Consider the following 27,278-nt stretch of genomic DNA (forward strand, 5'->3'; position numbering starts at 1 on the left):
TAGCATAAAATCAATTATGATCAGTAAAGTATGCTAGTTATTTCAGTGTATGCACTCTTGTTTTCATATATTTTACAAACTTTTTACTTTAAACTATAAAAAACATTTAAACTATTAGAAACAATAAAACTTTTGTGTTAATCAGTAGGTGTTTTTGTTTTCATAGCTCATTTTAAGATTGTATAATCTAGTTAATGCTTTGAATTTTACATAAATTTTGATAAAAGCTTCTATTTTTCAGAATTAAAACTACAGATTGAGAAGTCTGAGTTAGATCCATATCTTGATCATTTTGAAGAAGGTGTTAAAGATGAAGTAGTAATGCTTGGTCAGATTTCTCTTGAAGAAGTCCAAGAAGAAGAAAAAAGACTCAGAGATGAACATATAGAGTTAGTAGACTTCTTCTGGTCTTTATAAAATCAATTGGAATCTTTACAGTTATCCCACTAGAATGCTTCACATTTGAAAATTCTGATTCTCCTCAAAGTTATGAAGATTAGCTTTTGTGAATGAAATAATGTAAGTGTTTGATGATGAGAATTTTTCATCAGCTTTAGGTCAATGATACTGTTTTAGCTTTAAGTCAATTATACTGTTTTAGCTTTAGGTCAATGATACTGTTTTAGCTTTAGGTCAATTATACTGTTTTAGCTTTAGGTCAGTGATACTGTTTTAGCTTTAGGTCAATTATACTGTTTTAGCTTTAGGTCAGTGATACTGTTTTAGCTTTAGGTCAATTATACTGTTTTAGCTTTAGGTCAGTGATACTGTTTTAGCTTTAGGTCAGTGATACTGTTTTAGCTTTAGGTCAGTGATACTGTTTTAGCTTTAGGTCAATTATACTGTTTTAGCTTTAGGTCAGTGATACTGTTTTAGCTTTAGGTCAGTGATACTGTTTTAGCTTTAGGTCAGTGATACTGTTTTAGCTTTAGGTCAGTGATACTGTTTAGCTTTAGGTCAGTGATACTGTTTTAGCTTTAGGTCAGTGATACTGTTTTAGCTTTAGGTCAATGATACTGTTTTAGCTTTAGGTCAGTGATACTGTTTTAGCTTTAGGTCAGTGATACTGTTTAAGCTTTAGGTCAGTGATACTGTTTTAGCTTTAGGTCAGTGATACTGTTTTAGCTTTAGGTCAGTGATACTGTTTTAGCTTTAGGTCAGTGATACTGTTTTAGCTTTAGGTCAATTATACTGTTTTAGCTTTAGGTCAGTGATACTGTTTTAGCTTTAAGTCAATGATACTGTTTTAGCTTTAGGTCAATGATACTGTTTTAGCTTTAGGTCAATTATACTGTTTTAGCTTTAGGTCAGTGATACTGTTTTAGCTTTAGGTCAATGATACTGTTTTAGCTTTAGGTCAATGATACTATTTTAGCTTTAGGTCAATGATACTGTTTTAGCTTTAGGTCAATGATACTGTTTTAGCTTTAGGTCAGTGATACTGTTTAAGCTTTAGGTCAATGATACTGTTTTAGCTTTAGGTCAATGATACTGGTTTAGCTTTAGGTCAGTGATACTGTTTTAGCTTTAGGTCAGTGATACTGTTTTAGCTTTAGGTCAGTGATACTGTTTTAGGTCAGTGATACTGTTTTAGCTTTAGGTCAATGATACTGTTTTAGCTTTAGGTCAATGATACTATTTTAGCTTTAGGTCAGTGATACTGTTTTAGCTTTAGGTCAGTGATACTGTTTTAGCTTTAGGTCAATTATACTGTTTTAGCTTTAGGTCAGTGATACTGTTTTAGCTTTAGGTCAATTATACTGTTTTAGCTTTAGGTCAATGATACTGTTTTAGCTTTAGGTCAATTATACTGTTTTAGCTTTAGGTCAGGGATACTGTTTTAGCTTTAGGTCAATTATACTGTTTTAGCTTTAGGTCAGTGATACTGTTTTAGCTTTAGGTCAATTATACTGTTTTAGCTTTAGGTCAGTGATACTGTTTTAGCTTTAGGTCAGTGATACTGTTTTAGCTTTAGGTCAGTGATACTGTTTTAGCTTTAGGTCAGTGATACTGTTTTAGCTTTAGGTCAGTGATACTGTTTAGCTTTAGGTCAGTGATACTGTTTTAGCTTTAGGTCAGTGATACTGTTTTAGCTTTAGGTCAGTGATACTGTTTTAGCTTTAGGTCAGTGATACTGTTTTAGCTTTAGGTCAGTGATACTGTTTTAGCTTTTGGTCAATGATACTGTTTTAGCTTTAGGTCAGTGATACTGTTTTAGCTTTAGGTCAATTATACTGTTTTAGCTTTAGGTCAGTGATACTGTTTTAGCTTTAGGTCAGTGATACTGTTTTAGCTTTAGGTCAGTGATACTGTTTTAGCTTTAGGTCAGTGATACTGTTTTAGCTTTAGGTCAGTGATACTGTTTAGCTTTAGGTCAGTGATACTGTTTTAGCTTTAGGTCAGTGATACTGTTTAAGCTTTAGGTCAGTGATACTGTTTTAGCTTTAGGTCAATGATACTGGTTTAGCTTTAGGTCAGTGATACTGTTTTAGCTTTAGGTCAGTGATACTGTTTTAGCTTTAGGTCAGTGATACTGTTTTAGGTCAGTGATACTGTTTAGCTTTAGGTCAATGATACTGTTTTAGCTTTAGGTCAATGATACTGTTTTAGCTTTAGGTCAATGATACTGTTTTAGCTTTAGGTCAATGATACTATTTTAGCTTTAGGTCAGTGATACTGTTTTAGCTTTAGGTCAGTGATACTGTTTTAGCTTTAGGTCAATTATACTGTTTTAGTTTTAGGTCAGTGATACTGTTTTAGCTTTAGGTCAGTGATACTGTTTTAGCTTTAGGTCAATGATACTGTTTTAGCTTTAGGTCAGTGATTCTGTTTTAGCTTTAGGTCAGTGATACTGTTTTAGCTTTAGGTCAGTGATTCTGTTTTAGCTTTAGGTCAGTGATACTGTTTTAGCTTTAGGTCAATTATACTGTTTTAGCTTTAGGTCAGTGATACTGTTTTAGCTTTAGGTCAGTGATACTGTTTAAGCTTTAGGTCAATGATACTGTTTTAGCTTTAGGTCAATGATACTATTTTAGCTTTAGGTCAGTGATACTGTTTTAGCTTTAGGTCAGTGATACTGTTTTAGCTTTAGGTCAATTATACTGTTTTAGTTTTAGGTCAGTGATACTGTTTTAGCTTTAGGTCAGTGATACTGTTTTAGCTTTAGGTCAATGATACTGTTTTAGCTTTAGGTCAGTGATTCTGTTTTAGCTTTAGGTCGGTGATACTGTTTTAGCTTTAGGTCAGTGATTCTGTTTTAGCTTTAGGTCAGTGATACTGTTTTAGCTTTAGGTCAATTATACTGTTTTAGCTTTAGGTCAGTGATACTGTTTTAGCTTTAGGTCAGTGATACTGTTTAAGCTTTAGGTCAATGATACTGTTTTAGCTTTAGGTCAATGATACTGGTTTAGCTTTAGGTCAGTGATACTGTTTTAGCTTTAGGTCAGTGATACTGTTTTAGCTTTAGGTCAATGAAACTGTTTTAGCTTTAGGTCAGTGATACTGTTTTAGCTTTAGGTCAGAGATACTGTTTTAGCTTTAGGTCAATTATACTGTTTTAGCTTTAGGTCAGTGATTCTGTTTTAGCTTTAGGTCAGTGATACTGTTTTAGCTTTAGGTCAATTATACTGGTTTAGCTTTAGGTCAGTGATACTGTTTTAGCTTTAGGTCAATTATACTGTTTTAGCTTTAGGTCAGTGATACTGTTTTAGCTTTAGGTTAGTGATACTGTTTAAGCTTTAGGTCAATGATACTGTTTTAGCTTTAGGTCAGTGATACTGTTTTAGCTTTAGGTCAGTGATACTGTTTTAGCTTGAGGTCAATTCTACTGTTTTAGCTTTAGGTCAGTGATACTGTTTTAGCTTTAGGTCAGTGATACTGTTTTAGCTTTAGGTCAATGATACTGTTTTAGCTTTAGGTCAGTGATACTGTAAACAAACATAATTAGCCCATTCAATCCCTTGTTGCAGTGATTTAATTTCATGATTTTTGAATTGCCTTAATTAAGTATTTGCATGAGGAACGATTTAAGTAAAAATATTCACGACGATTTATAATCATAATTTTTCTACTTAGTAAAGTAGCAAAAAATAATCATTTGCCAAAATAAGTTTACAGTATTTTCAATGAACCCAGGTGGCAAAACTGGTGTTCATACTAAATATAATTGTCACCAGCTACAAAAAAAGAGATGTAAGTTAAAGCTTGTTAATATTACATTGAATAAACTTTTATAGATACCTTGATCAAGAGGCCAAAAGAAAGCGAGACCTACAAGAGGAGGTGTTACAACGTGAAGAAGAAGCTAAGAAAAGATTAGCTTTACTTACTAAACAGAAGAGAGATGACATCGCTAGGAGAGAGGTAATTAACTATAATACTATTGTAACTTTTGACCTTTATTTTATGTTGCTGTATTGTTTACATACAGTAATTATTAGATGTTATCATACAGAGATAATAATAAACCACATTATTAACATCAGTTAAAGTTAACATTAGAGCTGATATAAGGAAATAAAATGGTAGTGGATATTAATTTGACAGATAAGGTTTCTCAGTTACAAGCCATTGCAAGAGTTTTTTTTTATATTTACAGGAGATATTGAGACAAAAGGAGAAATTGTTGATGGATAGACTACACAGAGCCTATAGAAGAGCTGAAAGTCAACTTATCAGTACACTAGAGAGTCGTAAAGGGGAAGTCAAAGTAAGTTAGTTCATAACACAATGACAAATTAATGATAGGGCTGGTGTCTCTATTTTAAAATCTAAAGTTTATTAATTTATCTGGAACATTCTACAGTCAATAATTCAATTTTGGTAGTATTTTACATTAATCTTTATTTTCTAGTGACAAACTGCCTTAATTGAATAAAAACTGCCAGAATAAGGTTCATTTGACATTTTTGAGCAACTGTCTTGTCCAGCAAGATAAATTGAAAATTTATTGCTGCATGTTATATTATTCATCGACCAAGATTGACCCATAAAATGTAGAATTGTTATAAGTTTAGTTTTTAGAACAAGTACGAATTTGGATGGGCTGAAAAGGGATTGATCTTCCTTACATATTAGCCCCTAAAAGATTTTACAGGTATTCTACAGTTATGTGATAACAGATGAAAGTACATACTGATTTGGAAAGTTCAAAAAGCACCATAATTTTTTATGTAATATTATTGTTAAAACTTACAAATATTTCACACAGAATTTTCAAAAATCCTAAATTACAGCTATAACTATGGTATTTACTTGTTCAATGTCATTTTTCTACCGTGATATATATTTATAGACATTTTATGGTGATTTAATGCTGGCAGATGGCACGTATGGTGGGAGTAAAGGTCGAAGGTGGAAGGTCGACTGGGACAAAACCCCACAACCTATTCAAGTGAAACTGAAATGTCTGAGAGGTGTTAGAGAGAAGCTACCAGGTTAGTGGCAATAGATACGACATCAAAGTTAAAATGTGTATTACATCTTTATGCTCCATCTACAATAGATACGACATCAAAGCTAAAATGTGTATTACATCTTTATGCTCCATCTACAATAGATACGACATCAAAGTTAAAATGTGTATTACATCTTTATGCTCCATCTACAGATACGACATCAAAGTTAAAATGTGTATTATATCTTTATGCTCCATCTACAATAGATACGACATCAAAGTTAAAATGTGTATTACATCTTTATGCTCCATCTACAGATACGACATCAAAGTTAAAATGTGTATTACATCTTTATGCTCCATCTACAATAGATACGACATCAAAGTTAAAATGTGTATTACATCTTTATGCTCCATCTACAGATACGACATCAAAGTTAAAATGTGTATTACATCTTTATGCTCCATCTACAATAGATACGACATCAAAGTTAAAATGTGTATTACATCTTTATGCTCCATCTACAGATACGACATCAAAGTTAAAATGTGTATTATATCTTTATGCTCCATCTACAATTGTTGGATGTATTATGTTTTCCAGTCTATGCATCAATATTTTTTGTGTTCATCCTTCTGTTTATCCATAGCAAAAAAGAAAATTAATTTGTTGTGAAAAGAGTCACTGCATTCAACCAAACTCCTAACCAATAGTTTGTATTACTGAATTTCAGGTGGAAGGTATGTGTTAATGGTTTCCCTTTACAACAGACTTGGAGGTCATGTGTTAAGATGGTCAAAGTTGAAAGGCCAGATGTGGGGAGCTGCAACCCTCCCCATAGATCATGATGGACAGTTCTATAATGTGGAAATGAAGGTAATTATTACCATTGATTCAAATGGAGTTGTGACACCTAATGGTTCATTCAGAAATTATTGTGTGCATTTATAAATGCGATTGTGTCAATTTCAGAGTTCTCAATAATTGTTGGTCCTTGGGATTTGACCGTGGTGGTCCTAGGGATTTTACCACCACATATTTGTGATGGACCAACCCAGTTTTGGTGATTTGCAATAGAAATGACAGTGAGGACCTGCAGATTTTCTTCAAAGACCACCAGGCAAAAAAAGATTTCGAGAACTCTGCATTTAGACTATAATGCGTTTTTAATTTTAGTGATATTGAGAAAATTGTGTAATTCCTTTAAAAAAAAATCAAAATGTGAGTTTAAATTATTGCGATTATAACCCTGTCTCATTTTTAGCAATAATACAAACATCGCAATAATTTTTGAATTTACAGTATTTGTTTGTCATCTTGTTTACTATTGATATTATATGCTCAGTAGTCAGTGCTCTAGAAAAGCTTTGTTATATTTTGATAATTATTTTCTTTCATTATTGTATTGTACAATATTCACTAAATCAAAGGCATCAACCCATTCCTAAGTTGATACATTTTATGTAACCTGTAGCTGGGTAGGAAATTTGACATATTTGTTTACCAAATAATGCAAACATTTGGAAAAATATTTTTTTTGTCATTTTGTGTTTTTTTCATCACTTGCTATTCCAAAAAAACTAAGCCTGCAGAAGTCAATCATCTTTAAATGCAGTTAAAGGACTTTACATAAGTATATATTTGAAGTAAAAATATCAAACTTTTCAGAATATAAATGAATGAAACAAAATATTTTTCAGAACTCTAAAAACATTTTATAATGTTTACTACCCTGTTTCAAAATAACAAGCTTTTTTAAAAGACTGTTATAAATTGATAGTATGTAAATTAAGGAGCTTAAACAGTTTCGAGATAGAAACCATTAAAAATTTGGCGGGTAATAATTCTCCCTGGACTTATCATACATTTAACATTGGCACTCTTTTTCTATAATAAATAATGAAAAAATAACAAGGATTTTCACATATGGCTTTTTTAAACTATATGTAATAAAATTAAAGAAGAAAAGTAGAGGTTAGGAGGGGGGGAGTTTTTAATGGCACTACATGTTTAAAACCAGGATTCCAAATATCTGGCAAAAAGTCAAAACCAAGAGGAGCGAACATTCTTAATTGAACTAGGGGCAGGGGGCATATGAACATAACTATAAGTAAGAGTGGGATCTCTTATATATTTAAGAAAAACTAAATTGTTTTACCATGTGACAATCTTTATGTGGCAATGAGCTTAAGATTATGGGCCCTTTCTGATTTATAAGGAAACCAAAATCCCAAAATACACTGGTATCTTGCAGGCTAGTAATTTAGAAACTATTTTCAAGTTACAACACAATTTATATCCAAGACCAATTTTTTTGCTTTAGATGGACCAGAGTGTTTTTACAGTTCTTCCTGCTAAAGCATCACTGAGACCTGGTATGGTACTGACCTTTGAACTTTTCCTGTTACGAGGATCTGTAGTAGCAAAAGACAGAGTTGTTGCATGGGGCTCATTTCCAATATGTGATGGCCAATTTGATGTTATAGAAGGAAAGTAAGTATTTTGTACATGTCAAAATTTACACAAAATTTAGTGTAGTAAAAAAATTAAATCATATTGAACTTTTGATTTAGGATATCAGAGATACAGTTTGTTTTGTTTACTAGATTTGACTGTTAACCTAACTTCAAGATTAAAAAAAGAAATCTTCATTTTACTATTATAATAGTATTATTTCGATTTTTATAAAACCAATGGTATTTATGGTAAATGTGAATTGTATATTTGGTGTATGGAAGGATTGTAAGGTGTACATGTCCAACTGCAGGTGTCATCTGACCTTGACCTCATTTTTATGGTTCAGTGGTTATAGTTAAGTTTTTGTGTTTTGGTCTGTTTTTCTTATACCGGTACTGTATGCAATAGGTCTACTATATTTGGTGTATGGGATGATTGTAAGATTTACATGTCCAACTGGCAGGTGTCATCTGACCTCAGTGTTCTCCCCAGGCCGTTTTAGCGTCGCGGTACCGCGACGCTATATTTCTTCCCGTGACGCTATAATAATTACCGCGACGCTATAATTATTACCGCGACGCTATAATTATTTTCAGGATGTTATTTTTCTCGTTCCTAAATTTTGAACTTTCATCTAATTACCACTTATGATCATAAAAAAATATATCACTTTTAATTGTAATCCCTTCAAGTCGGACAATAGAGGCAATTTAGAGTGGTTAAATAGGTGTTAATTGCCCTTTGGGTGATAACTGTTTGGATACGAATACCCCAAGCTGTCACTTTGACATGATTAATACCACGTGGTTTGCAATCTGCAAATTTCGACAAGGAGAAAATATAATCAGAAAATCATAAAAAAATCGAAATATATGTTTGCTAAATGAAATTTCAAAGAAACAAACAATTTTTCTCTTTTAAAATGAGGTTGAGTCTTAGCTTTTTACGACTTTTGATATATTAGTATTACTTTCTTTCTCTTCCTATTAAATCGAGAGTGAAAATTTTGATTTTGGGCAAAATAAGTTTTGTACTTTCTTTAGAAAGTGATCAAAATTTGCTTGTGCATATGTTTCATCCATTTAATGCATTAAAAACGCCATATTCATTCCAAATCTATTGTCAAACATTGTTTATTTTTCGTATTTTTCATTGCTTTCGGTGGCCATTTAATATTTTAGTGTAAACTACTGATCGGAACCGGACCAGATATGACAAAAATCCGCATTTTACAATAATAACTACATATGCACAAATGGCACAGTAGACAGAAAACAATGATACATAAAGAGAAAACTAAGCATTAACAGACTACTTGTAGATAACTTTGTTAAAAATATATCATTTTGTAAAAAGAAACAACTGGTACCATGAACCAATATGTTTCAAAGACATGATAAAGAATTTTTTCTATTCAAATTTTTTATTAAGAACCCATGTTTTTTCCTACATATTTAGTGCAATTGTATCTATACAGGTTGCACTATAATAAACCATTCATTCATTTAACTGGGTATAGGTAGGGTAACTGGAACCACACATATATTTTTAGACTTATTTAGACTAAGAGGAAAAAAATAATTCTGGAACTATAAATGAATATAGAAAACATAAACTGAAAATACTGTTATCATGGTTATAGTTTAATTGTATTCTCAGTTATGAATTCAACAATATAAAAACAAAGAATAGGGTGGAATAGAATATTTTATTTACCAAATAAGGGCCTATAGCATACAAACAATATAATACATTTTGTAATAAACAATAATGTATATAACATAAAGGAAATAAAGCGTTGCCACGACACGATAAATTACATTGAAAAAAAATACAATTTATTTTTTTACACCAAATGTGATGCTATCCAAAATTTCTGGGGAGAACACTGGACCTTGACCACATTTTCATGGTTCAGTGGTCTTGACTGATTTCCATTACTATTATACTAAGTGGGTCAGAAATCTACCTTTTTAGACAAACCTTATTATCAGATCACTTTCCAGATGCAGAGATCTACTAGTGTTGTAAGATGTGATAACTAAATATGATATACATGTTTCTTATGACTTTTTTTCAGGTATAGATGCCCAATGTTGCGTGGAGAAATGGACCCCATTTTAGACAAACATGACAAGATAGAAGAACTAATGGCATCCGATTTGGATCACTGGATGTCTAATCTCTACTTTGAAATCATAAAGCTTCCTAGGTATATATTAATGGTACTATAGAATGATGAAATCATTGATTTTGAATGATTTATAAGGTTTTCAGAGCTTACTTTGAGGACAAAGCAAACTATTTGATATCTTATTACATAAGTTATTAAGTGTTTTGAATACTTTTTATATTTTGTACTTTACAGTATATTCCATAATGAACAAAACAAATTATTAAAAAAGATGAAAAATCTTGATGAATTGGTCAGAAAATTTTTTTTATGTTTTTAATTGAATGGTCTCTCATATTCAGATACTTGGCAGGACAAAAAGAACATGAAGTGGAATTACATTTTACGTCTGGGTTGATAGGATACCCTGATCGAGTGAGATCGGCCGAGGAGTATAGAGATGGAGAGAAACCACTTCCAGGTTCAATATCTACCATGGCTTCGGATGATGGGTAAGATTAAATATTTGACTGAGCAAGATTGTAAATACATCTTATAATACTTCATGTCAAAATGCGAGATTTTGATTGATTGTGATGAAGGTGATAATTGACTTTATCCTGCAGTTATCTATTATACATATAACAGGTATACAACTATCTTTAAGAAATTAGAGACAATGATTTAGATTTTAATAACTTAAGTTTCAAGTGTTGGGAGTAATTTCTGGATAAACACAATATATGTACATTGTCGGAAAATATGAAATTTATTTGTACTCGCTAAGAAACCGGAGAAAAGCTTGGCAGAGCCTCGCTTTATGTTGTTACGGCCAGAAATCGCCTTTAAATTGTAGCCAACAAAAGACACAAATCAATAGTAAAATTTAACAATATTTATTATACAAAAGTTTACAAGAAGTATTACACAAATATTACTGTCAACTTAACTGTCAAAATATGAGTCCAATCTTTTATCTTTATCTGTATCTGGATATCTTTCGGAATCCAATCTGAATATTACGTTCACTACTAAGGTCACAATCCAGTATGATGTTGTTTGTAGAATAAAAGTGTCAATCCAAATGCTGTGAATGCTAATGTCTATCGATGTCTAAGTCCAAGTGTAAGTCCAAGAGTGAGAGATTAACTTTAGTGTCTGTATATATATATAGTTTTCATGGAAGATTCTAGAACAGTCTATAATGGAACATCCTAGAAAGTTACAACAGAAGTTTCTAGTAAAATGTAGAAGTTTATATAACGCATCTTTTATTAGGATCATTCTGGAAAGTTCCAATCATTCTGTAATTGTTCCAGTGATTTCTAAACTGCACAGTTCTAAAATTATTCTGTAAACAACTATCAGGCCACACAATACAAATCAGGCCAACATAAATAAATACAATAATTACAATATCATAACAATGTCCTGTTTCTAAAGCTCTTACAAATAAATTTTATATTTTCCGACAACATACTTGTATTCTATATATATCACACGGCTTGTATTCTATTACCCTTCACAGTGAAACTTATAAGTGTATAAATCTTAACAGATGTACTTTAGAATGGGCGTATGACTTTTGTGCTGATTTTTAAAATTGTCATTCTTTCATTTGGGGCGATTTCATTTTTTCATTTGCGCCGATTTTACATTTGCTCCTAATTGAATTTACAGTTTAACACAGGTGGGTAACATGTACTATACATTGAAGGTATATTTGTAAAACTTGGTTATAAACCTTGTTCACTTATGAATAAGTTAAGAAAATTCAGGCCGTTACGTGTGTTAAAATGCGAACTCTAGAAATGTCTGCATCAGTACGTAAGCCAGAGAAAGAAAAGATAATATTTGTTATTGATAATTATGACAAATATAGAAGAAACGAAATTACAAGAAAGGAATATACTAGATGTGTTGCTTATAAATACTCGGCAAAAAAAGATTTATGATTTTAATGTTGTATTTAGATTTTTAATTCATGATTTTAGTATAAATAGAGTGCTGTTATCTTAGGTTTTACTTCTTGTTGTTAAAGTATGCATCCGAACATAGTGTGTTTGAATCGACTTATCCTGCTCGACATCCTACTTCCACCTCCCCGTACGTTGTGAGCAGAGGACAACAGTCATATACATGTTATGAATGACAATTCATATCATTTGTACAACTGGCTAACGGAAGAGGTCTATAAGGATAAATGAAAAATAACATTCACCTGTAGTTTACCTGTAAAAAATCAACGCAAATGAAAAGAAAAATCGGCGCAAATGAAAGAAAAAATCGGCGCAAATGAAATGCAGATTGGCGAAATGCAAAACGCTGATTAGAATTGCTTGTACTAATGTAGCTGTTTAACCCGTATCATATCACATTTTATAGTAAATCCACAATTTTACAACAATTATCAAATGTACAGTCTTGGCACTGGGGTTACTTGGGATGTGAAATGAATAAAAAAAAACAATAGGATATTTTGTCTATCTGGCCTTTACAGCACCTCTGTTATGGGGATGCTGTATGGAGCATATAAATACACAGTTACATCCTTTTTTACTATGCTTGATCAGTAAGTTGAACTAAAATGACAGTCATTTAAATGGAGATTTGAGACACTGTAAACGCTAGTTTTATTCTACAGTTGTGATCCAAATAAACTTTGTACAATGGCATATTATGATGTTTCAATTTGCAACTGAAGGATTTTTCTACATTTATTATTTCCAAAATTAAGTTATGTGCATTTAAGTTATATATCCTGATAATCCGAGAGTACTTGGATTTTATTCATACTATTCAGTATATGCACTTTGTATATGCACATAAGCAACATGACGGGTGCCACATATGAAGCAGGATATGCTTACCCTTCTGGAGCACCTGAGATCACCCCTAGTTTTTGGTGGGGTTCGTGTTGTTTATTCTTTAGTTTTCTATGTTGTGTCATGTGTACTATTGTTTGTCTGTCTTTTTCATTTTTAGCCATGGCGTTGTCAGTTTATTTTCGATTTATGAGTTTGACTGTCCATTTGGGATCTTTCGTCCCTCTTTTGTAGACACAACTCCTCCTTCAAAACTTTTTATCTTTTTTTATATCATGGATATAAGAAGTGTTTCCTGGTGAATAATCCCAAAGTTATGCCTCTTTGCACTTAAAAGTTTTGATACTATTCTGTATTAAAGGATAAAAACATATATTTATAATTACTTGAGACTGATGCCAGAGACATGATTGATTGATTGATTGATTAAGCAACACTTTCAGCACTATTGGCTATTTCATGGCGGTCAACTGTCTGAAAAGCAGGACCAATATCCTCCCTTCCTTCAATAATCAGAAAAAATTGAAATGGTGGTTTATAGAAATTACAGATGACTGAAAAAGAGTCTTCATTATTTTTATACGACCCCAAAAATTGAAATTTTTTTGGTCGTATATTTGTGTCACGTTGGTGTCGTCGTCCGTCTTGTCGTCATCATCTGAAGACATTTGGTTTTTGCACTCTAACTTTAGTAAAAGTAAATAGAAATCTATGAAATTTAAACATAAGGTTTATGACCATAAAAGGAAGGTTGGGATTGATTTTGGGAGTATTGGTCCCAACAGTTTAGGAATAAGGGGCCAAAAAGGGCCCAAATAAGCATTTTTTTTGGTTTTCGCACAATAACTTTAGTATAAGTAAACAGAAATCTATGAAACCCATGTTGGTGTCAACTATTTAATCACAATCCAAATTCAGATCTGTATCAAGCTTAAATGTTGTGTCCATACTTGCCCCCAACTGTTCAGGGTTCGACCTCTGAGGTCGTATAAAGCTGAGCCCTGCAGAGCATCTGGTTTATGACAGTCAAGAGTCTATTCAGCTGTGGAGCTTATTAAATGTCAAATGAAATATTCTCCTTTATCATTGCTCATGAAGATTTTTTGTATTCAAGAGTATATACATATATATTTAAAATTCTAATTTTGATTTAATGCAGATCGTCAACAAGTTTAAGTCCAACAGACTCAGGGACTATTGAAGTGAGATCTGAAGCAACAACTTCCAAAGTTAAACTGGCAGATAAAAACAAGGTTGGATACTTTGATATGTTTATTTTTAAAAATTTTTTTTTGGGGGGGGGGGGTATATACTCAGTAATGTAAAATTAATAGTAAACTATTTTATTTTTGAATATTTGAGTAATATTTAAGCACAAATTAACTTCCTTTATCAGAGAAGCATAGAAAATTTTGACTGATATTAGATTTTAACTGACATTTTTTATGTTTTTATTTTGATTAGAGTAAAGAGGCTCAAGCAACTACTTATGGTTCTCGTATCCTACACAAAGACAAGAAACTGAACATGGCTATAGGTGATAGTTCTGATGAGAGTGACGATGAACTGGCTGACCTAGCCATCAGAAAAGAGGAAGATTTTAATCCTGTGAAGGGCATGCCTGGCATGTATTACAAGGTATATATTAGTTTGATCCTGGAAAAAACAAACATTACACAGAACTTAATGAAAAGAGACAAATAGTGTCAAAATTATTGAATGGCCATTTCTGTCCAAAGGTTTGGTTAACACTATATACAGCCAAACCTGCCCAAAAGCAACCTCAAATCAGGTGTTGCAATCATTTAAAAAGAGTCAATCTGAAACCTGTCCAACAAATTTTTAACTTGCTTTAGTGGTCACTTTTCTAACTTGGTCAGAGGTCACCCGTCTTAATAGTACAAAATGGCTGTTTTAACTCCTAATGATCATTGTTCAATTCATGTAAATAATGTGACACCAAAATTAAGTCTTATCATGTGACAGGTTATATGTGTCTGTATTATAATAAACAACCTGAGGGATTAAATGACTGAAAATTTCTTTAAACTGCCAGAGCATCACGGCCTTTTTAAACGATATATTAAGGAAAGAAGAAATAAAAAGTTGTTCTTTTACCAGATACACTTTTTTATATTTTTTTAGCAATACAACAGCAAACCTGTTGATCTTTATCACAAAAAATTGTATTCAATGCTGCCTAAAACTCCATTACTGGCTCCAAACATGAAGAAGAAGAAGTTGACACATGTTGAAGAACTAGAGGAGCATTCTTTTGCAGTTCAGTAAGTACTGACATAATATATATACAAGTCAAAGGATAGATCTAAAGATGTTAAGATTTGTTTTGTTGACCCCATTATTTTAGCCTGAAAACATTTTTATTCAAAAGATTTTAGTTGGCTTAAACCTTTTCTGGGTAGATCATCTCTTCTAAATTTGAATTGCAATTTATAAAATGGAGTCAATTTGGTGACTTTTACAAAATTCCTAAAAACAAATATTTGTTTGGCCTAAAACATATGTATATCAGAAACTTTTCAGTAGTTGTCATTTGTTGTAATATCATATTTGTTATTCATTTATTGTTTTGTTCATAAATTAGGTTGCTTTCTTATCACTTGAATTAATTTACAACCCTTCAATAATTTTAAAGCTATGCGTTATGAGTTTTGCTCATTTATGAAGACATATTTGGTCTCTGTTGGAAAGCTGTCTTAATAGCAAGCATACTACATAGATATAATATTACAAATATTTTACTGTTAATTGTCTTTAGAACTCCTGAAAACATATGATTCAGTAAATTCATACTACTTTTTGATTTTCTAGTTCATGGGGTCAAAGAAGTATAATACTTTCTCCTTTTTAGCTCACCTGGCCCGTCGTCGTCTGTCGTCGTTAACTTTTACAAAAATCTTCTCCTCTGAAACTACAGGGCAAAATTTAACCAAACTTGGCCACAATCATCATTGGGGTATCTAGTTTAAAAAATGTGTCCAGTTACCAAACAAACCAACCAACCAAGATGGCAGCCATGGCTAAAAATAGAACATAGGGGTAAAATGCAGTTTTTGGCTTATAACTCAAAAACCGAAGCATTTAGAGCAAATCTGACATGGGGTAAAATTGTTTTCAGGTGAAGATCTATCTGCCCTGAAATTTTCAGATGAATTGGACAACTCGTTGTTAGTTTTCTGCCCCTGAATTGGTAATTTTAAGGAAATTTAGCTGTTTTTATGCCCCACCTAAAATAGTAGAGGGGCATTATGTTTTCTGGTCTGTGGTTCCGTTCGTCCGTCCGTCCGTCCGTCTGTGGCTCCGTTCGTCCGTCCCTTCAGGTTAAAGTTTTTGGTCAAGGTAGTTTTTGATGAAGCTGAATTCCAATCAACTTGAAACTTAGTACACTTGTTGCTTATGATGTGATCTTTCTAATTTTAAAGCCAAATTAGACTTTTGACCCCAATTTCAAGGTCCACTGAACATAGAAAATGAAAGTGGGAGTTTCAGGTTAAAGTTTTTGGTCAAGGTAGTTTTTGATGAAGCTGAAGTCCAATCAACTTGAAACTTAGTACACTTGTTGCTTATGATTTGATCTTTCTAATTTTAAGCCAACTTAGACTTTTGACCCCAATTTCACGGTCCACTGAACATAGAAAATGAAAGTGGGAGTTTCAGGTTAAAGTTTTTGGTCAAGGTAGTTTTTGATGAAGCTAAAGTCCAATCAACTTGAAACTTAGTAAACTTGTTGCTTATGATATGATCTTATTAATTTTAAAGCCAAATTAAACTTTTGACCCCAATTTCACGGTCCACTAAACATAGAAAATGAAAGTGGGAGTTTCAGGTTAAAGTTTTTGGTCAAGGTAGTTTTTGTCGAGCCTGCAACTTTTGTTGCAGAAAGCTCGACATAGGGATAGTGATCCGGCGGCGGCGGCGGCAGCGTTAGCTAACTTCTTAAAAGCTTTATATTTTAGAAGGTGAAAAACCTGGATGCTTCATACTTTGTATATAGATGCCTCATGTTACGAAGTTTCCGTCAGTCACATGTCCAATGTCATTGACCTCATTTTCATGGTTCAGTGACCACTTGAAAAAAAAGTTCAAAATTTTTGTAATGTTGAATTCTCTCTTATTATAAGTAATAGGATAACTATATTTGGTATGTGCGTACCTTGCAAGGTCCTCATGCCCGTCAGACAGTTTTCACTTGACCTCAACCTCATTTCATGGATCAGTGAACAAGGTTAAGTTTTGGTGGTCAAGTCCATATCTCAGATACTATAAGTAATAGGGCTAGTATATTTGGTGTATGGAAGGACTGGAAGGTGTACATGCCCAACTGGCAGGTGTCATCTGACCTTGACCTCATTTTCATGGTTCAGTGGTTATAGTTAAGTTTTTGTGTTTTGGTCTTTTTATCTAATATTATATGCCAAAGGTCAACTATATTTGGTGTATGGAAATATATTATGATCTATATGTCAGTCCCGCAGGTTTTATTTGACCATGACCTCAATTACACGGTTCATTGCACAGTGTTAATTTTTTGTGTTTTGGTCTATTTTTCTTAAACTATAAGTAATAGGTCAACTATATTTCTTGTATGGAAGCTTTGTTAGCTGTACATGTCTGTCTGGCATGGTTCATCTGACCTTAACCTCATTTTCATGGTTCATTGGTCTTTGTTTAGCTATCTTGGTTAATGTTAAGTTTATGTGATAGGACTATCAACATAATATCAATGATTAGTAAAGAAGGCGAGACATTTCAGTGTGTGCACTCTTGTTGAAAAAATTGAAGTCCAATCAACTTGAAACTTAGTACATATGTTCCCTATAGTATAATCTTTCTAATTGTAATGCCAAATTAGATTATTACCCAATTTCACGGTATATGGAACATGGTAAAGGATAGTGCGAGTGGGGCATCCGTGTACTTTGGACACATTCTTGTTGGTTATTATCTTGAATATTATTATAGATAGAGATAAACTATAAACAGCAATAAAGTTCAGCAAAGTAAGATTTACAAATAAGTCAACATGACCAAAACAGTCAGTTGACCCCTTTAGGAGTTATTGCCCTTTATAGTCAATTTTTAACCATTTTTCGTAAATCTTAGTAATCTTTTAGAAAAATCTTCTCCTCTGAAACTACTGGGCAAAATTGAACCAAACTTGGCCACAATCATAATTTGGGTATCTAGTTTAAAAAATATGTCCGGTAACTCGGCAAACCAACCAAGATGGCCGATATGACTAAAAATAGAACATAGGGGCAAAATGCAGTTTTTGGCTTATAACTCAAAAACCAAAGTATTTAGAGCAAATCTGACAGGAAGTGAAATTGTTGTTCAGGTCAAAATCTATCTGCCCATGAATTTTTAGATGAATCGGATAAAGGGTTGTTAGGTTTCTGCCCCTGAATTGGTAATTTTAAGGAAATTTTGCTGTTTTTTGTTATTATCTTGAATAGCATTATAGATAGAGATAAACTGTAAACAGCAATAATATACAGCAAAGTATGACCTAAAAATAGGTCAACATGACCAAAATGGTCAATTGACCCTCCAAGGAGATATTGCCCTTTATAGTCAATTTTTAACAATTTTCATAAAATTTGTAGATTTTCACTAACATTTTCCACTGAAAGTACTAGGCCAAGTTCATTATAGATAGAGATAATTGTAAGCAGCAAGAATGTTTAGTAAAGTAAGATCTACAAACACATCACCATCACCCAACCACAATTTTGTCATGAATCCATCTGTGTCCTTTGTTTAATATTCACATAGACCAAGGTGAGACACAGGCTCTTTAGAGCCTCTAGTTTAAGTGTAACAGGTCTACAAACCTGTTTACAAAAACAATAAATTGAAGTAAATAAGAAATCATGCCTGAAAGTAATTCAACAAAAAGACAGTCCATAAAGCACTAAGTGGTTATCTGAATTTTGAGAACACAAACCCTGGCAAAAACTGAGGCTGTTCCTGCTACGCTAGTGACTACAGCCCTGTTGTGTAACTTGTGTTGCTGATGGGAAATAAAATTCATGTTTAAGTCAATATTGTTTGTTTTTGTAGACCAGCTTTTGCTGGAAAAGGTAGACTGGCTAGAAGCAGTCATGAGAAGCTACAGTATGTTGGTCGTCAGTTCCTAGCAGAACTTGGATTATCACAGTGGAGGAGTAGAGAATTCTGGGGCATGCTGTTGATGTTTATTATTGTGTTTTTCCTCAGAATGTACATGCATTATATTGGACAGTGGTTATTCCTCAATGCTATCAGTATACCAATCAATAAGTAAGTTATAGTGCTCCACTTATTTGGCAGATATTACAACTTAAGAAGCAAGTCATGTATAAAGCATTTATGAAATTGATAGAAAATATATAAATATTGAATTATTAAAGACACGCTTTCAGTTGATAATTCTGGTTAAGGCCAAAATGACAAAACACTAATTCCAAAGGAAAAAAGACAGATTACTTAAAGCATATAATCAAAAGATATTTTTATTGGTTTATTCAGGGTATATTAACCAAACCAAAATTATAATATACATCAGTAAACATACAATTCTTAGGTTGACAAAGTCTTGTCTCCACCGCATCAAAAATTAAAAAAATATGATTATATCAAAATTACATAAATTCACTTTATAACATGTATACAAGGTCAAATAAAATTGAATTGATTGTCTGTTAAAGAATTATTTTCAAACTAAAGTATCTCCATATTTCAGGTTCAACTTTCTACCGTACACTGTGGAACTGAACTATCAAAGTAACCTGATGAAGACCAGAGAAGAGATAGCAGTTGTTTGGTTAGGTCCAATCATGAACATTGTTATTTTCATTTTGTTGGTGATATTTTGTTGGTTATCCCAGAAATTATTTGGACTTTTCCCTGACATTGGTTGTAAATTTACTGTGGCTTATGGACTGATGACTCTGCTGGATCCACTCTTTATAATGATTGTGGATTGTATTTTGAAGGTTAGTATTTGAATTACAGAAGTAGAAATCTCTCTGTTAGATTCCTTGTTTGAATTAATATTTCATTTTCTGTGGCTTAGTTACAAAAGAGGGAGGAAAGATACCAGAGGGACAGGCAAACTCATAAATTGAAAATAAACTGACAACGCCATGGCTAAAAATGAAAAAGACAAACAGACAAACAATAGTAAATACGACACAACATTGAAAACTAAAGAATAAGCAACACGAACCCCACCAAAAACTAGGGTTTTCCTGGGTTTTGTACTAGTATGTCTCAGCAAAGTTACCCCTTACATTCATTTTTCTGTGGCCTCTGTGACCCAGTGGTCTAAATAGTTACTACTGTAATCACTAGCCAGTCAACACTGAGGTTGTGAGTTCAAACCCTGCTTGTGTGGGTGCACTCAACTCCAATCCTAATTGACTAGGATTGTCAGTTTTCCTATCGAAGGTCAGTGGTTTTCTCCATGCACTCCCACTCTTCCCCAGTAAAAACTGGCCGCCACTTATTACTGTAAATTCAGAAATTACTGTGATGTTTTTATTATTGCGAAAAATGCGACAGAGTAGAAAACGCAACAATTTAAACTCACATTTTGAAATATATGAATTAAACTGGATTTTTCTCAAAATCGTAAAAATTTAAATGGCATTTAAGTCTGAAATGACAAAATCGCAATAATAAATGCACGCAATTATTCTGAATTTACAATAGCCAAAACGCAGTGCTTAAAAGTGGCATTAAAACACCAAAAATCATCAAATCTAATCATTCATTTTCCCATCTGCAGTTTTTTCTCAGAATTCAAAATGGTACAGCTTAATAATTTGCTGTGCAGCTGGATCTTGTAGAGACTAGTCGTGTGCCATTAGATGAAGGACCCATATTTCATTGTTCTAGATCTGTGGCTTGGATACAATTTTCATATTTCATAAAGTTTTACTTTTCATGCTACTTAAAGTTCTAGCAGTTCTCAAATACTGTAAATTCAGAAATTATTGTGTGCATTTATTTTTTAGGACTTTTTAAGAATGGACTAAAATGCAAGATAAATTTCAAGAAAATTTTCATACAGATATATGTATCAGATATCAGAATGCAAGTTCTTATTATTAAGATAATCACAAAATTTCATTATTGGTATTAATAAAGTCCTTGGAATTATTTTTGAATATACAGTAGTCACTAAGCTACAATCATATAAAATTGAGAACGGAAATGGGAAATGTGCCAAAGAGACCACAACCCGACCATAGAAAAAAACAACAGCAGAAGGTCACCAACAGGTCTTCAATTTAGCGAGAAATTCCCGCACCCGGAGGCGTTCTTCAACTGGCCCCTAAATAAATATATACTAATTTCCAAATTGTACACAAGAAACTAAAATAATTGGTATTATGGTGCATCTTGGATCTTGGAGGCTATTTAAAGTAGCTCAAGATGATACCAACATTATTGATTAAGTTTATGTCAAATGTGTTATAAACTACATTTACTAATGACTTATTTATTGTATTTTTTCTCAAGCGATACATTGATGATGCAGTAAACCCAGAGGCAGACTTCATGAAGCTTTACTGGCACTTTGAAAGAGCAGAAGGTTCAGGACTGGCAGGCATATTCATTACCTCGTTCCTGTACTTATTTATCATGTTCATGACAGCCTCTATTATATACATGTACTTCCTAAGGTAAGCATACAATAAAAGGATATCCTCCTATAAGTAATTTATTGTTCTTCTAAAATTACGAAAGTTTGGTTTACATTTTAAAACTACAATAGTTTGCTTTTGCAGACTTTCATAATTTTCCACAAATGAAATGAATGTGGAAATGAAGCTCTCTTTGGATTTTAAAGACCTTTTGGTTATGTCTAACTCAAATTTTGTTCTCTTTGGAAAAATAGATTCTTATAGTTAGATAACTTTCATGTGATAGACAAATGTACTGTGGATTCCTTTATTTTTATGGGTAACATTTTAAGTAGGTTGGTGAAAGATTGTTTATTCCAGAATATTTGATTTCATGGTTTTGTCAAAGACTGCATATATAGAAAACTTGTTCTTTGTTGAATGATTATGTTTTAGTTCAAACCTGTAACAATAAAAATTGGTATCCAATGAAGAAAAATGAATCCACAGAATTAGTAACAAGAACCAGTTCAGTTAAGGAACTGAAAAATTACCAATATGTTAGAAAAAGAAGATATGACAATGTAAGATTGACAATATTATAAATATCCACCAGAAACCAAAGGATTTAAACAACACTTACAATGACCCATACAGTACTGTTAAGTAAGCTATGAATTATACCAAAACCAATTAAAAGAGAATACCAATTGCTTGATTCATGCTCAAAATATGGTGAACAAGGTTATTCATGCATTTTATATTTTGAAACACAAAGTGTTTATTTAAGAGGCTTTACTGAAAATTGAAGTATCTGTTGTCTATAACATGAGTATTTGATTATTCTAGGCTGCACAACAATGGAAGAATGTTAGATGTTTACTGGCGTCTACATGGGGCAGAGGATAACTTCTTCAATCCTTATGACCTTGAAGTATCCAATCAGGAGCTGAACTATATTGTTAAGAAGTCTGAGGCATGGAGAGGAGAAGAAGGGGAGAGAAGAAAGACAGCTGTATATGATTACATCTGGGAAGAGGAAGATGTAAGATAGACTTTAACTGTTTTTCTCTGAAAAAAGTTGTTATCTTATACAAATTTAAAAACTACATCTAAGAAATGAGCTAACTGTAGACAGTTTTGACTGATCTATGCAGAACCTTTTGGTTTTCATACTGTCAAATGTTTGAAAGTTTGGACTTATGGATTTGATCTAGAGTATACATGATCAAGAATATTCCAGAACATGTATAATGCACACAGAAATTTGTACCATAGTATTTCGAAGGCTACAGTAAAGTTTAGCAGTTCATAACAGATCATATAAATTTGCTTATTTAAAGAACATATTATAGTAAGTTTTTCAATACTGTTTTGCAGACAGCCGATACAAATGATTTACACTTCATTTTTCTTTGTTATATCTTTGTTTTTGTAATTAATTGTTGTAAACTAATTGCAACATTTATTTTGTTTAAATTGAATGCTGTTAGGTTGAAGAGAGTATTTGGGATGAGCAAGGAGTGGAACATCGTGAAGTAAAACATGGTCGGAAGGAGATCACAACACATGTCTCTATCCATACAATACATCTGGATGGTCTCAGAGAACTATACAGACATTTCCTTAGACTACCTGATGGTGGTGTCGTAGAGGTAAGATTGATATTTTAATTATTTGTAAATAGAAAGATAGTCATTTTAGGTGAGATAACTTTGACAATGAAAAGTTCAAGTTAAAACAATGAATTGAACTATCGGTTAACATGGTTACCGTATCTATATAAATAGGATACAAACATTAATTCACCATTCTGCCTCTGGATGAAGGTCCTTTATAGACCGAAACGTGTCAGGCTATGAAACATCACCAGGCACTGTAAGTTATGTGTTTTGGCATATGCTGTATTTTTATATATATATAACTACTCTGTTTTTATATTTTCTCAAAGTTTCTTTAACTGTATGACTCTACTTTATCAATAGATATTTGGTGATATAGCAATACCTGGTATGGACAAGGATATAAAATTTGCATTGGAGAAAGGAGCAAAAAGGATTGAAAACCTAGGATCACAGACCAGCTTGAACAGGGTAAGGCTTACAGTGTAGTTACTTGGAGTATTTAAGATACTCAAATTTAGAAAATATGAATTTATCCTTTATAGTTGCTCTGACAGTGTAAAGACATAATAAATGTCTAAGTATGCAAACTTTTACCTAAGCTGGTGAAGTAGAAGATGTGGATTAAGTTTAAAAGATTTTAAACACTGGCAGGTTATTTTCATCTATTAGTATAATGGTTTCCCAATATCTAGCAAATTACCATATATTTTATTATAGATTAATGAAACAACATTATATTCCCTGTATTTTTGGTTTCAAAAATTTCATTGCAATGCATATGATAGTGGTAAAGTTTGAAATTAAAAATCCTCAGGAGATAACAAATAGTGTTAAGTTTGGACTTGTTTATATAAGGCCACTGCAAGGAAATTTATTGATATGTATATTACTGGATTTCTTAGTTATTTGTTTTCAATTGACTTTCATATTTAACTTTAGAAATTGTTTGGAGTTTAAGGGAAAATATCAAACAGTTTGAAAAATCAATGTTTTCCTGGAGAAAAAAAATATAAGTATACCTTGAAAAGACACATCAAAATTAAATGTTACTGCAAACAGTTTAACATACTTTCAATTTTGCATAAATTAGAATTCTGCAAATGTTTTATTTTAGATTCGTGGACGTCACACATCAATGTCTAAAAGTGGGTTTGCAGCACCAGATTCACCAACGTCCAGCAGTTCAGGATCCATCAGGAAAAAGAAAATGGCTTGATTTCTTATTGTACAATTAATTTCTGTCCAAGTCTGACAGAAGAAATATTGTCTCATTATGTTTAATATGTTTAATAGTTATCTTTTGGCATATTATATTATTTCCATTCTTACCTTTATGTTTATCCTTTCCTAAAGATTTGCAGGAATTTTTTATTTTTTTTTACTAAACAGAAATTTGAATTTTATTTAAGAAGTTTTAAACAGTTGAGATTAGTAACTTTGACTTATTATACTGCAACTCACATATTTCTGCATTAACCTTGTCAGTTGGTTCATCTGTCTGCACATTTAGTTGTTTGTTCACAACTTTTCTTATATATATATATATATATATATATATATATATATATATATATATATATACACTTAGCATTTATTGTGAGGAATGGTAATTGGTCTTGATGATCAATTTTCAGATCTGCTGGGCAGTCACTTCCAGTTTGATGATTATTTGAAGTCTTATTTTACCAACTGAGTACTGAATTTTTCTTGTATGGCTAATAAAGTTATACTTTACATGACAACATGTGCAAAAAGAGGGACGAAAGATGAAAGAGGGACACTTAATTATATTTTCAATTGCTTTTACTTCAGTAAAAAATATTTCAGAACAAATTCAAAGCTACCATCTTCCTACTTAAACTTGTCATTCTCAATACTTGCTTTTCTATTGTTTTTATGGTTCAACTTCTTAAAATGCCATACATTATAAATCAGTTGTCTTTTTCACTGTACACTATATAGCATGAGAAGAAAAAAGCTTAGAAAATTGGTAATTGAATAATTAAAAAACAATCAATCTTCTTTCAATGATTATTGTTCTGTTTTCATTTTTGTTTGTTTACCTTATGTGGACCACATGGTACAAGGATTTTAATTACTGTTAGTCTAAAAATAATTAGTTTTAATTTAATTTTGAAAAAGCATAATTTAATCTGTAAGTCTGAAAATATTGTGTCATATTTTTTTGTTTTTATAATAACTTTACAGTTATTAACATACTGAAGAAATGAATATATAAATTACGAAGAACAGTTGTTTGCTCTCTTAATGTTAGGAAGTGTTATCTTATTTTCAGTTCTTAAAATAGAATTGTTACGTATAAAGTAAGCCTATACAAACTTCAAGCACAGTAATCATTATACATGTACTATATATATATAGAGAGAACTATTTATCACGCTAGAAGTTTTGTAGTTGTATTTTTAATATTTTATTTTATATCTTTATATTCATATACAATGCATATATATCAATTCCGTCCAATATTTTCTGTAAAAATGATTGTGTATGACAATTGTAAATTTATTAATTTTCCCAAAATATTGGTTGTTTTTGTTTTTGAATTGTTTATTCCACAACTAAATACATTCTTAGTTATTTGGTTAAGTCAAATGTGTAGAGCTATTTTATTTGCTATTTTTTTTCCTTTTGCTTATGAACTACCGGTACTTAGATTAAATCAGTTTACAGACAAATTGTATTGTGGAAGTTTATTCCTAATTGGACTTCTTTTCTTATTGTAATTGAGTAAGGTACATGAAACTTTAAAATATTTTTATTTTACTTTTCTATTTGGCTAGAAAAGATGAATTGTCTGAAAGAAATAGAACGTAAAGTAATAAATTTGTCAAATTTATATGATTGTTTTACAAGCTTCCCTAAATAGGTTTAATGTCACTTAAATAGTTCACTGTAGTTTTATAAAAGAGAACTGATATCATCAAATACATTTAAATGTTTGGCATACATGTCCTTCTTTGAAAGAAAAGGTATGATTAAGCAGTTTTTTTCTGCTTTTTGAATTTGAAAATCTTAGAATCTATGTATTTTTAGATCTTTTAAGTATACTTTACAAAACTTGGATCTGACTTAAAAAGTACATAATTTAATTTTTATACATCAAAATGGTACCAAAAATGCCTAATAATGAGATTTTTCAAGTAACATTGTGAAATGAGCTACATGTGTATCCAAGAAAGAGGTTTTGCTACAAGTAGTCTTATACAAATATGTTTATGAGAAATTCCAATATCTTTAATGGGAGGACGGGGTTCAGGCATTGCTTATGTTTTGTTCTTTAAACAAAATGTTATCTGTAAGAATGTAATAGATTGTGGATTAATCTGCCTTTATTTAATATTTAAAGTTAAGTTTTTATGGCTAAATACAGATTTACACTTTATAAATTTTTGTCCATATAAAATGCTTTTCATTGTATAAAACATATAATATAAACATGTATTCTCCATCAGATGCAAGTTATTTTTATGTATTTTTCATTGAAATTAAAATGTATTAATATTTTGATGTTCCAGGAAGTGTTAGAATCAAATTGAATGAACAGATGATTTAATTGAGAACATAGGCTACTGTGATAAAATTATTGTTGGATTGTTGAAGGTTTTTATTTTTATTTGTTAAAAATGTTGTGGACAACATGAAAAAACCTAAGCTGGACTTAGAGAGATTAATTTGTGATAATTTTTTTAACTATCATAGACGTTTAATATTATATTTTATTAACACATATATTTGTAATGTTAATGACCATTCATTGATAGCTTTTTTATGTACACTGATTTGTGCAATATAAACTTTGCAATCTTTAACTCACTTATAAAACAGTTTTACCAAGTTTGAAAAAAAAGTAATCTTTCCTACTATACATTATTATCATATTGTAAACATAGTTTGAAGATAGTGATTTCTTTCATATTTGATAATGAAAAATTTCAATTCATATTGCAGATACCAAAACGTTTCACACTTTTATAGCCAATTGGTTATAATTATATGTAAAAATAATGTTGTATATCATAATGAGTTAATTTCAATGAAGTTGATAAAACTGATTTATTCATGTAAGAATATTTTCTTATCCATCTGTCAAGCATTTTATATTTAGTAAGTAGAATTAACCAATTCTATGACACAAGGATACAACACTCTAGTAGTGTTTGCTGCTGGCAGCCTCAAGTTTTTTTTATGAATAAAATATTAACAATTTA

The 27,278-nt window shown here is 31.6% G+C and overlaps 1 protein-coding gene across 1 annotated transcript in view; it reads left to right on the plus strand.

The window, feature by feature from the left end:
• Positions 1-27,278, plus strand: part of LOC143054082 (uncharacterized) — a 52,560-nt gene extending 25,282 nt beyond the window's left edge. Inside the window, exons 7-24 of the mRNA XM_076226966.1 lie at positions 242-389; positions 4,236-4,362; positions 4,598-4,708; positions 5,294-5,435; positions 6,130-6,272; positions 7,720-7,889; positions 9,934-10,065; positions 10,329-10,478; positions 13,951-14,044; positions 14,256-14,429; positions 14,937-15,076; positions 18,876-19,094; positions 19,537-19,789; positions 21,321-21,484; positions 22,274-22,469; positions 22,918-23,079; positions 23,410-23,517; positions 24,164-27,278. Of these exons, the coding sequence (XP_076083081.1) occupies positions 242-389; positions 4,236-4,362; positions 4,598-4,708; positions 5,294-5,435; positions 6,130-6,272; positions 7,720-7,889; positions 9,934-10,065; positions 10,329-10,478; positions 13,951-14,044; positions 14,256-14,429; positions 14,937-15,076; positions 18,876-19,094; positions 19,537-19,789; positions 21,321-21,484; positions 22,274-22,469; positions 22,918-23,079; positions 23,410-23,517; positions 24,164-24,265 (2,735 nt within the window). The 3' untranslated portion in view covers positions 24,266-27,278. The remainder of the gene's footprint in view (positions 1-241; positions 390-4,235; positions 4,363-4,597; positions 4,709-5,293; positions 5,436-6,129; positions 6,273-7,719; positions 7,890-9,933; positions 10,066-10,328; positions 10,479-13,950; positions 14,045-14,255; positions 14,430-14,936; positions 15,077-18,875; positions 19,095-19,536; positions 19,790-21,320; positions 21,485-22,273; positions 22,470-22,917; positions 23,080-23,409; positions 23,518-24,163) is intronic.

This window comes from Mytilus galloprovincialis, chromosome 12 (assembly GCF_965363235.1).
Source record: "Mytilus galloprovincialis chromosome 12, xbMytGall1.hap1.1, whole genome shotgun sequence".
In the NCBI taxonomy this organism is placed as follows: Eukaryota; Metazoa; Mollusca; class Bivalvia; order Mytilida; family Mytilidae; genus Mytilus; species Mytilus galloprovincialis.